This window comes from Ceratotherium simum, chromosome 2 (assembly GCF_057802395.1).
Source record: "Ceratotherium simum simum isolate JZ-2026a chromosome 2, ASM5780239v1, whole genome shotgun sequence".
In the NCBI taxonomy this organism is placed as follows: domain Eukaryota; kingdom Metazoa; phylum Chordata; class Mammalia; order Perissodactyla; family Rhinocerotidae; genus Ceratotherium; species Ceratotherium simum.
Genome location: NC_141901.1, coordinates 45,480,090 through 45,493,309, shown reverse-complemented (window position 1 = coordinate 45,493,309; position 13,220 = coordinate 45,480,090). Strand labels below are relative to the sequence as shown.

The following is a 13,220-nucleotide window of genomic DNA, read 5'->3' as shown; positions in this document are numbered from 1 at the left end:
CAACAATCCAAAAAAACAGCCCACCCTGGGGAATGGGGAGAATCTGATTCCCAGAGTTACCACATCATAAGATTCAAATGTCCAGTTTTCAACAAAAAATCACAAAGCATACAAAGAAACAGGAAAATATCGCCCATTCAAAGGAACAAAAGAAATTGACATAATAAATACTAGAGGAAGCCCAGATGTCAGATTTACTAGACAAAGACTTGAAAACAACTGTCTTAAAGATGCTCCTTTAAGGGGCCAGCCCTGTGGCTTAGTGGTTAAGTACGTGCGCTTTGCTACTGGTGGCCCGGCTTCGGATCCTGGGCGTGTACTGATGCACCGCTTCTCTGGCTATGCTGAGCAGCGTCCCACATATAGCAACTAGAAAGATGTGCAACTATGACATACAACTATCTACTGGGGCTTTGGGGAACAAGAGGAGGAGGATTGGCAATAGATGTTAGCTCAGAGCTGGTCTTCCTCAGCAAAAAGAGGAGGATTGGCATGGATGTTAGCTCAGGGCTGATCTTCCTCACACACACACACAAAAACCATGCTCCTTTAAGATGCTTCATTTAGCAAAGAGCTAAAGGAAGACATGGACAAAGACAAGAAAACAATGTATGAACAAAATTAGAATATCAATAAAGAGACAAAAATTATAAAAAGGAATTAAAAAGAAAGTTTGGAGCTTAAATACAATAACTGAAATGAAAAATACACTATTTGGGTTCAAAAGCAGATTTAAAGAGGCAGAAGAATTAACAAACATGAAGATAGGACAATTGAAATTATATAGCCTGGGGAACAGAAAGAAAAAATCTGAAAAAAAGTGAATAGAGCCTAAGGGACCTCTGGGACACCATCAAAGAGACCAATATTTGCATTGTGGGAATCCCAGAAGGAGAAGAGAGAGAAAAAGGGGCAGAAAGAATATTTGAAGAAATAATGGCTGAAAACTTTCCCAATTTAATGAAGGACATGAATATACAAATCCAAGAAGCTTAATGAACTCAATGTCAGATAAAACATCCATACTGAGACACATTATAATCAAACTATTGAAAGCCAAAGATTACGAATCTTGAAAGCAGGAAGAGAGTAGTGAGTCAATACACAAGGGATCCTCAATAAGATTATCAGCAGATTTCTCATCAGAAACCTTGGATCCAGAAGCAGTGGGAATATATATTCAAAGAGCTGAAAGAAAAAAACCTGTCAACTGAGAATTATATATCCAGAAAAACTGTCCTTCAAAAATGAGGGCGAAATGAAGACTTTCCCAGATAAACAAAAACTGAGGAAGTTTGTTACCATTAGACTTGCCCAGCAAGAAATGCTAAAAAGGAGTGCTACAGGTTGAAATGAAGGTAAGCTTGATGGTAACCTGAAGCAGTGTGAAGAAATAAAGACCTCCAATAAAGGTAAATACATGAACAACTATAACAGCTAGTATTATCGTAATTTTGACTTATAACACCACTTTTTATTTTCTACATGCTTTAAAAGACAAACACATTGGGGCCGGCCCCATGGTGTAGCGGTTAAGTGCACACACTCCGCTGCTGGCAGCCTGGGTTCAGATCCTGGGTGCGCACTGACACACTGCTTGTCAGGCCATGCTGTGGCAGTGTCTCATATAAAGTGGAGGAAGATGGGCACAGATGTTAGCCCGGGGCGAGTCTTCCTCAGCAAAAAAGAGGAGGATTGGCATGGATGTTAGCTCAGGGCTGATCTTCCTCACAAACACACACAAAAAAAGACAAACACATTAAAAACAGTTATTAATCTATGTTATTGGGCACACAATGCATTAATATATAATCTGTGACATCAAAACAGAAAGAAGGTGGAATGGAGCTATATAGGTGCAGAGTTTTTGTATGTTATTGAAGTTAAATTGGTATAAATTCAAATTAGGTTGCTATAACTTCAGAATGTCAAATGTAATAATGTAATCCTCATGGTAACAACAAAGAAAATGTCTGTGGAACATACACTAAAGAAAATAAGAGGAGAATCAAAACATTTCACTATAAAAAATCAACTAAACACAAAAGAAGACAGTAATGCAGGAAATGAGGGACAAAAAAAGCTATAGGCCATATAGAAAACAAACAGCAAAATGGCAGAAATAAGTGTCTCCTTCTCAGTAATTATTTTAAATGTAAATGGATTAAGCTATTCAATCACAAGACAAAGACTGGCAGAATGGGTTAAAAACACCATCCAACTGTATGCTGTCTACAAGAAACTCACTTTAGATCAAAGGACACAAAGAAGTTGAAAGTGAAAGGAGGGAAAAAAAAATTTCATTGAACTAGTAACCAAAAGAGCAGGGGTGTCTATACTAATATCAGACAAAATAGACTTTAAATCAAATAAAGAAGTAAGAGACAGAGAAAGACATTATATATTAATAAAAGGTTCAATACAGCAAGAATATATAACACTTATAAACATTTACACACCTAATAACAGAACCTCAAAATATATGAAGCAAAAATTGACAAGACAGAAATGGACAGTTTTATAATACCCCACTTTCAATGAGGCATAGATCAAGTAGACAGAAAATAATTAAGGAAATAGAAGACTTCAACAACATAATAAACTCACTAGACCTAACAGATATATACAGAACACTCTACCTAACGACAGCAGAATACACATTCTTCTCAAGTGCACATGGCATGTTTCCCAGGACAGACCATGTGTTAAGCCACAAAATAAGTCTCAGTAGATTTCAAAAGATAGATATTACATGAAGTATCTTCTCTGATGACAATGGGATGGAATTAGAAATAAGTAACAGAAGGAAAGTTGGGAAATTCACAAATACGTGGAAATTAAATCTTCCTAAACAACCAATGGGTCAAAGAAGAAATCACAAGACAAATTAGAAAATACTTTGAAATGGATGAGAACACAACATACTAAAATGTATAGGATACAGAGAAAGTAGTGCTCAGAGGGAAATTTATAGCTGTAAGTACCTACATTAAAAAAGAAGAAAGGGGGCTGGCCCCGTGGCGTAGTGGTTAAGTGCACGCGCTCTGCTGCCGGCGGCCCAGGTTCGCATCCTGGGCATGCAGTGACGCACCGCTTGTCAGGCCATGCTGTGTTGGCATCCCACATAAAGTGGAGGAAGATCAGCACGGATGTTAGCTCAGGGCCAGTCTTCCTCGGCAAAAAGAGGAGGATTGGCATGGATGTTAGCTCAGGGCTGATCTTCCTCACCAAAAAAAAAAAGAAGAAATATCTTAAATCAATCACTTAACTTTATACCTTAAGGAACTAAAAAAAAAAAAGGAGCAAAATCCAATGCTAGCAGAAGGAAGGAAAGATTAGAGCAGAGATAAAATAGAGAACAGGAAAACAACACAGAAAATCAACAAAAACAAAAGTTTGTTCTTCAGATCAACAAAATTGACAAACCTTTTTAGCTAGACAGCCAAAGAAAAAGAGAAAAGATACAAATAACTAAAATCAGAAACGAAGGTGGGGACATTACAACCAATCTCGCAGAGATAAAAAAAGATTACAAGAGAATACTATGAACAACTACAAGCCAACAAATTATATAACCTAGAAGAAATGGACAAATTCTTTGAAACACTCAAAATACCTAAATTGACTGAAGAAGAAATAGAAAATCTCAACAGATCTATAACAAATTAAAGAGATAAATTAGTAATCAAATTAGTAATCAAAAACCTCCCAACAAAGTCCCGGACCAGATCGCTTCACCAGTGAATTCTACCTAACATTTAAATAAGAATTAACACCAATCCCTTTCAAACTCTTGCAAAAAATTGAAGAGGGAACATTTCCTAACTCATTCTCTGAGGCCAGGATAATCCTGATACTAAAGCCAGACAAAGACATCACAAGAAAAGAAAATTATAGATCAATAATCCTAATGAATGTAGATGTAAAAATCCTTAATAAAATATTAGGAAACCAAATCCAACAGCCTATTAAAAAGGATTATTCACCATGATCATGTAAAATTTATCCCAGGAATATAACATAAGAAAATCAAATGGGCAGAGAATCTGAACAGACATTTTTCTGAAGAAGACATACAGATGACTAAAAAATACATGAAAAAGAGCTCAACATCACTAATCATCAGGGAAATGCAAATCAAGACCACAATGAGATATCACCTTATACCTGTTAGAATGGCTATTATTAAAAAGATAGGAATCCAGGGGCCGGCCCAGTGTTGCAAGCAGTTAAGTGTGCGCACTCTGCTGTAGCGGCCCGGGGTTTGCCAGTTCAGATCCCGGGCACGCACCAAGGCACCGCTTGTCAAGCCATGCTGTGGTGGCCTCCCATACAAAGTAGAGGAAGATGGGCATGGATGTTAGCCCAGGGCCCATCTTCCTCAGCAAAAAGAAGAGGAGGATTGGCAGATGTTAGCTCAGGGCTGATCTTCCTCACAAAAAAAAAAAAAAAAAAAGATAGGAATCCAAATAGGCAACGAAGAAGTGAAACTCTTGCTGTTTGCAGATGACATGATTTTATATATAGAAAACCCTAAAGAATCCATTGGAAAACTATTAGAAATAATCAACAACTACAGCCAAGTGGCAGGGTACAAAATCAACTTACAGAAATCAGTTGCATTTCTATTTACCAACAACGAACTAACAGAAAGAGAACTCAAGAAGACAATCCCATTTACAACTGCAACAAAAAGAATAAAATATCTAGGAGTAAATTTAACCAAGGAAGTGAAAGACTTATACAATGATAACTATACGACATTACTGAGTGAAATCAGTGATGACATAAATGGAAAAGTATTCCATGCACTTGGATTGGAAGAATAAACATAGTTAAAATATCCATACTACCTAAAGCAATCTACAGATTCAATGCAATCCCAATCAGAATCCCAAGGACATTCTTCACAGAAATAGAACAAAGAATACTAACATTCATATGAGGCAACAAAAGACCCCGTATAGCTAAATCAATCCTGAAAAAGAAGAACGAGGCTGGAGGCATCACAATCCCTGACTTCAAAACATACTACAAAGCAATAGTAATTAAAACAGCATGGTACTGTACAAAAACAGACACACAGATCAATGGAACAGAATTGAAAGTCCAGAAATAAAACCTCATATCTATGGGCAGCTAATCTTTGACAAAGGAGCTACAGACATACAGTGGAGAAAGGAAACTCTCTTCAATAAATGGTGCTGGGAAAACTGGACAGCCACTTGCAAAAGAATGAAAGTAGACTATCTTCTTTCGCCATACACAAAAATTAACTCAAAATGGATCAAAGACCTGAAGGTGAGACCTGAAACTATAAAACTCCTGAAGGAAAATGTAGGTAGTACACTACTCGCCATCAGCCATAAAGGGATCTTCTTGAATTCCGTGCCTACTCAGACAAGGGAAACAAAAGAAAAAATAAACAAGTGGGACTTCATCAGATTAAAGAGCTTCTACAAGGCAAATGAAACCAGGATCAAAACAAATAGGGAACCCACCAGCTGGGAAAAAATATTTGCAACCATATATCTGACAAGGGATTAATCTCCATAATATATAAAGAACTCACACAACTGAATAACAAACAAACAAACCAATCAAAAAATGGGCAGAGGAAATGAATAGAGACTTCTTCAAAGAAGATATACAGATGGCCAATAGGCACATGAAAAGATACTCAACATCATAGTCATCAGGGAAATGCAAATCAAAACCACACTAAGATATCACCTTACACCCGTTAGAATGGCTATAATCACCAAGACAAAAAGCAACAAATGCTGGAGAGGCAGTGGAGAAATGGGAACCCTAATCTACTGCTGGTGGGAATGCAAACTGGTGCAGCCTCTACGGAAAACAGTATGGACATTCCTCCAAAAATTAAAAATAGAAATACCTTATGATCCAGCTATCCCACTACTGGGTATCTACCCAACGAACCTGAAATCAACAATCCAAAGAGGCTTATGCACCCCTATGTTCATCACAGCATTATTCACTATAGCCAAGACATGGAGGCAACCCAAGTGTCCCTCGACTGATGATTGGATAAAGAAGATGTGGTATATATATACCATGGAATACTACTCAACCATAAAAAGAGACAAAATTGTCCCATTTGCAACAATATGGATGGATCTGGAGGGTATTATGTTAAGTGAAAGAAGCCAGAAAGAGAAAGACAAACAGTGCATGATTTCACTCATATGTGGAAGATAAACCAATACACGGACAGATAGAACTGTTTGGTGGTTACCAGGGGCTAGGGGGGGTGGTGGGTGGGCACAAGGGGTGAGGGATGCATTTATATGGTGACTGATAAACAATAATGTACAACAAAAATCTTACAATAAAAAAAAAAAGAGATTTTGAATGGTAGACATAAAACAAACAAACAAACAAACCACAGTGAGATCCCACTCCACACCCACTGATGTGGTTGGTTATCATCAAAAAGACAGATAATAACAAGTGTTGAGGATGTGGAGAAATTGGAACTCTCATACACTGCTGGTGGGAATCTAAAATGGTGCAGCCACTTTGGAAAACAGTCTGGCAGTTCTTCAAAATGTTAAACACAAAGAGTTAACATGTGACCTAGCAGTTCCACTCCTAGATAAATACTCAAGAGCAATGAAAACATATACACACAAGAGCTTGTATGTGAATGCTCATTGCAGCATTATTCCTAACTGCTAAGTAGCAGAAATAACTCAAGTGTCTATCAAAAGATGAATGGATAAATAGAATGTGGTATATAGCCATATAATGGAATATTATCTAGCAACAAAAAGAAGTACTGATACATGTTACAACATGAATGAAATAAGTGAAAGAAGGTCACATATTGTATAATCCCATTTATTTGAAATGTTCAGGTTAGGCAATCTATAGAGACAGAGAGCAGATGAGTGGTTATCAGGAGCTGGGGGTGGGAGTTAGGGAGGAATGGCAGAGACTGTTAGTGGGTAAGGGATTTCTTTCAAGGGGATGAAAGTGTTATAAAATTAGATGTGATGATGGCTGCACAATCCTGTGACTATACTAAAACCACTGAATTGTACATTTTAAATGGGTGAATTGTCTGGTATGTGAATTATCTCTCAATAAATCTGTTAAAAAAACAAACAAACAAAAAAAGATAGGAACTAAGTGCTGGCAAGGATGTAGAGAAAAGGGAACCCTTGTGCCCTGTTGGTGGGAATGTAAATTGGTGCACCTACTCTGGAAGACAGTATGTAAGTTCCTCAAAAAATGAAAAATAGAACTATCATATGATCCAGCAATTCCACTTCTGGGTAATTATCCGAAGGAAATGAAACACTATTGAAAATATATATGTACCCCTATGTTCACTGCAGCCTTATTTACAATAGCCAAGACATGGAAGCAACCTAAGTGTGTACACACACACACACACACACACACACAAGAATATTATTCAGCCATAAAAAGGGAGGAAATCTTGCCATTTGTGACAACATGGATGGACCTTGAGGGCATTATGCTAAGTGAAATAAGTCAGACAAAGAAAGACAAATATCATACAATCTCACTTATATGTGGAATCTTAAAAAACCTCCAAAACCAAAAAAAGCCCCTGAAATCACAGATACAGAGAACAGATTGGTAGCTGCCAGGACAGTGGCAGGAGGCGGGGGGTGGGGTGGGGGGGGCCCCAAAATGTGTGAAGGTGGTCAAAAGGTACAAACTTCCAGTTATAAAAGAAATAAGTCCTGGGGATGTAATGTATAGCATGGTGACTATATTTAATAACACTGTATTGTATATCTGAAAGTTGTTAAGAGAGTAGATCTTAAAAGTTCTCATCACCAAAAAAAAAAAATTTCTAACTATGTGTGGTGATGGATGTTAACTAGACTTATTATAGTGATCATTTCACAATATATGCAAATATCAAATCAATATGTTGTACACCTGAAACTAATATAATGTTATATGTCAATTATATCTCAGTAAAAAAAAATAAAAAATGTAACACATCACATTAATAGAACAAAGGAAAAAAACCACATGATTATCTCACTTGACTCAGAAAAGACATTTGACAAAAACAAACACCCTTTCATGACAAAAACTCCTAGAAAACTAAAAATAAAAGGAAAATTCCTTAACATGATAAAGGGTATTTATGAAAAACCCACAGCTAACATCATATTCAATGGTAAAAGACTGAAAGCTTTCCCTCAAAGGTTAGGAACAAGACAAGGATGCCTGCTTTCGCTACTGCTATTCAACAATATACTGGAAGTTCTAGCCAGAGCTATTAGACAAAAAAGAAAAAATTAAAGCCATCCAAATTGGAAAGGAAAAGCTAAAACTACCTCTATTTGCAGATGACATGATCCTAGACATAGAAATCCCAAAGAATACACAAAAAGCTACTAGAGCTAATAACAAATTCAGCTAAGTTGCAAGGTACAAGATCAACACACAAAAAATCAGTTGTTTCTATACACTAGTAATAAATAATCTGAAAAGGAATTAAGAAAGCAATTCCATTTATAATAGTGTCTAAAAGAACTAAATACTCAAGAATAAGTCTTACTAAGGAGGTGAAAGATTTGTACCCTAAAAACTATAAAACATTGCTGAAAGAAATTAAAGAAGACCTAAATAATAGAAAGACATCCTGTTTTAATGGACAGGAAGACTTAACATTGTTAAGATATCAGTTCCACCCAAAGAGAGCTACAGGTTCAACACAATCTGTATCAAAATTCTAGCAGCCTTTTCTACAGAAATGGAAAGGCGATCCTCAAATTCATATGGAATTGCAAGGGACCCAGAATAGTCAAAACAATCTTAAAAAAGAATAAAGTCAGAGGACTCATACTTCCCAACTTCAAAACTTACTACAAAGCTATAGTAAGTGAAATAGTATGGTACTGGCATAAGGACAGATATATATAAGCCAAAGCAATAGAACAGAGAGACCAGAAACAAACCCTCACATATATGGTCAACTGATTTTCAACAAGGCTGCCAAGACCATTCAAGGGGGAAAGGACAGTCTTTTCAACAAATGGTTCTGGGAAACTGCATATCCACATGCAAAAAAATGAAGTTGAACCTCTACCTTACTTCACATATAAAAATTAACTCAAAATAGATCAAAGAACCAAATGTAAAAACTAAAACTATAAAACCTCTTAGAAGAAAGCATTGGGGAAAATCTTTATGACATTGGATTTGACAACAGTTTCATGGATATGATGCCTAAAGTGCAGGCAACAAAAGAAAAAATAGATAAATTAGACTTTATCAAAATTAAGAACTTTTGTGCATGAAGGGTTACTAACAAGAAAGTGAAAAGACAGACTGGGAGAAAATATTTGCAAATCATATGTCTTATAAGGGGTTAATATCTAGAATATATAAAGAACTTCTAAAATTCAATAACAGAACCCAATTCGAAAATGGGCAAAAGACTTGAATAGACATTTCTCCAAAAAGATACAAATTACCAATAAGCCCATGAAAAGATGCTCAACATTAGTCACTAGGGAAATGCAAATCAAAACCAGAATGAGGTACCACTTTCACATCTACTAGGATGGCTATAATTAAAAACAAAACAAAGCAAAAAATAGAAAATAACAAGTATTGATGAAGATGTGGAGAAACTAGAACCCTCATGCATGGCTGGTGAGAATGTGAAAGGGTGCAGCCTCTGTAGAAAACAGTTTGGCGGTTTCTCAAAACATAGAACTAGCATAGGACCTAGAAAGCAGGGACTTGAACAGATATTTGTACACCAATGTTCATAGCAGTATTATCCACAGTAGCCAAAAGGTGGAAACAATCCAAATGTCCATCAATAGATGAAATGAATAAACAAAATGTATATACATACAATGGAATATTATTCAGCCATAAAAGGAATGAGATTTTGATATATGCTACCACATGAATGGACCTTGAAAACATTATGCTTAGTTAAATAAGCCAGACATTGAAGAACAAATATTGTATGATTCCCCTTATTTGAATTACTTAGTATAGGCAAATTCATGGAAACAGAAAGTAGAAGAGAGGTTGCCAGGGAATGAGGGGAGGGAGGAAGAGCGATGTTTGGGATGATGAGAAAGCTTTGGGTATAAAGAGAGGTGATGGTTACACAACACTGTGAACGTATTTATTTATTTATTTATTAAAAAAAATTTTTTTTTAATTTAATTTAATTTTTTCCCCCAAAGCCCCAGTAGATAGTTGTATGTCATAGATGCACATCCTTCTAGTTGCTGTATGTGGGACACGGCCTCAACATGGCCGGAGAAGAGGTGCGTCGGTGCGCGCCTGGGATCCGAACCCGGGCTGCCAGCAGCGGAGCGGGCGCACTTAACCGCTAAGCCACGGGGCTGGCCCAGTGTGAATGTATTTAATGTCACTGAATTGTATACTTACAAATGATTAAAATAATAAATATTATGTTATGTATATTTTACCAAAATAAAAAAATTTATTTACCCAAAAGAAATTAAAACATGTCCACACATGTCTATAAATGTTCATAGCAGCATTATTCATAATAGCCAAAAAGTGGGAATAACTCAAATGTCCATCAACTGATGAATGGATAAACAAATGTGGTACATTCATAAAATGAAACGTTATTTGGCAATAAAAAGGAGTCAAGTTAAAACCGGGGAAATTCTAATAAGATTGGTGGATTGTATCAATTTCAATATCTTGGTTGTCATATTATACTCTAGTTTTGTAAAATATTACCAGTGGGGGATTCTGGGCAAAGCATATAAGGGATCTCTCTGTATTATTTCTTACAACTGTATGTGAATTTACAAATATCTCAATAAAAATTTCAATTAAAAAAATTGTTCCAGAGCTGGCCCAGTGGCTTAGTGGTGAAGTGCGCGCGCTCCACTACTGGTGGCCCGGGTTCGGATCCCAGGCGTGCACTGACGCACCGCTTCTCCGGCCATGCTGAGGCCGCATCCCACATACAGCAACTAGAAGGATGTGCAACTGTGACATACAACTATCTACTGGGGCTTTGGGGGACAAAAAGCAGGAGGATTGGCAATAGATGTTAGCTCAGAGCCGGTCTTCCTCAGCAAAAAGAGGAGGATTAGCACGGATGTTAGCTCAGGGCTGATCTTCCTCGCAAAAAAAATAAAATAAAATAAATAAATAAATAGTTCCATAAGGTGACACTGGCTGTGACCTCAAAGTGCCCAGTAGAAGATTCTCCTAAAATTTTATGCCATAGATCTAGTTACTAATAAGTTTTTGAACTTGCCCTTAAAAAAGAAAAAAGGAATGAAGTATTGAGACATACAACACAGATGAACCTTGAAAACATTATCCTAAGAAGCCAGTCACAAAAAACCATAAGTTGTATGATTCCATTTACATGAAATATCCAGAACAGTCAAATCTATAGAGACAGTATATAGATTAGTAGTTGCCTAGAGCTGGGCAGGAGGGTTGGGGCAAATGTGGGGAAAACGGCTAATGAGTATGGGGTTTATTTTTGGGGTGATGAAATGTTCTAAACTTAGATTGTGATGATGTTGCACAATTGTGTGAATATACTAAAATCTATTTAATTGTATGCTTTAGGGCCGGCTCCGTGGCTTGGCGGTTAAGTGCGCGCGCTCTGATGCTGGCGGCCCGGGTTCGGATCCCGGGCGTGCCCCAAGGCACCACTTCTCCGTCCAGCGCGAGGCCGAGTCCCACGTACAGCAACTAGAAGGATGTGAACCTATGACATACAACTATCTGCTGGGGCTTTGGGGGGAAAAAATGAATAAATAAAATCTTTAATTGTATGCTTTAAATGGGTCAATTTTATGGTATGTGAATTATATATCAATAAAGATGTTAAAAAAATTTCTTATGAATAATGTTAAAGAGCTTCTGGGGTGGGATGGCAGAAAGTAAGGTGAAGCTTTGGAAAACTTTCTGTATTGATTAACTACGCCTTTTCTGTCCCTCATGAGCATAGTTAAACGGTGAATAATACGTATCTTAGCCAACACCCTGAATTTCTGTACTTCTTTTCCCAACCTTAAGAGTAAGATAAATATCACAAAGTGTGGGATTTTTTTTTTTTTTTTTTAAAGATTTTATTTATTTTATTTTTCCCCCCAAACCCCCAGTGGATAGTTGTGTGTCGTAGCTGCACATCCTTCTAGTTGCTGTATGTGGGACTCGGCCTCAGGATGAACGGAGAAGTGGTGCCTCGATGCGCACCCGGGATCCGAACCCGGGCCACCAGCATCGCAGCGCGCGCACTTAACCACCAAGCCACAGGGCCGGCCCAAAGTGTGGGATTTTTGAATCATGTGAGTCATCTTACCAGTTAGCAGCTCTATCCATGTTTGGACAGTTTCTGTGGGTTCAGTTGCTTTGATGTGTTTGAGAGTTTCATCCAGTAAAACATCACCTGTTGGGCTGTCTGACCTTAGCAGTACCTTTAAAGAAAGAAGAAACAAGGGACCCTGGTTCATTCACTTCATTCAAATTAAAATCCTTCAATATGCCATATATACATTATTGGTTAATTGTTGTAGGAAATGTTGTAGGAATGTTGTAGGAGAATGTTATTGTTGTGGGAAACGCAAAGCAGCATAATATACTGTCCCTGTCTTCAAGAAACTCAAAATCTAGTATGAGGTGATAGTGAAGAGACAAAAATAACATATGAAGTGGTCCCTAGTGACAAACTGTATACAAATAATAATGGAGAAAATATTCAATAATAACTCTCTAGGTCTGGAAAACCAATTTGTGAAACAGTTAATAAAGGTAGGAAAGTCAGGAAAGGAAGCCAGTTTTGGGGAAAAGTTGATGAAGTTTGGTTTTAACTGATATGAGATAGCCAAGTTGAAATGTCTAGCCAATAGTTAAATATGTTCATGGAGGTGGAAAAAGAAGACAGGCCTAGAAATTTTGGAGTTACTGTCATGAAAGTGAGAGAAGAAGCTGTAAAGGTAGGTGATATCTCCAAAACGATAGAAAGTTATGCAAAGGGATACAAACTGAGACCTAGATGTTAAGGAACCGAGAAGTAAAGGAAATTAGGGTACAGCCAGAGAAGGAAGAAAATGTAATATAACAAAGGCCAAGAATGGAGAAAGGTTCAAGTAGGAGGAGGTGGTCAAAAGTGTTAAATGCCACATACAGGTTAAAAGAGAAAAGTAAATTGAAGACTGAAAAGAAGCTGGTGATAC

At 37.2% G+C, this 13,220-nt stretch overlaps 1 protein-coding gene across 5 annotated transcripts in view; it reads right to left on the bottom strand.

Annotated features, from left to right (window-relative positions):
- Nucleotides 1–13,220, bottom strand: part of GOLPH3L (golgi phosphoprotein 3 like) — a 47,535-nt gene that overhangs the window by 6,600 nt on the left and 27,715 nt on the right. For all 5 annotated transcript variants that reach the window (XM_087443799.1, XM_087443786.1, XM_087443782.1 and 2 more), the window contains one exon: nt 12,347–12,461. In XM_087443799.1, coding sequence (XP_087299925.1) covers nt 12,347–12,461 — 115 coding nt within the window. The remainder of the gene's footprint in view (nt 1–12,346; nt 12,462–13,220) is intronic.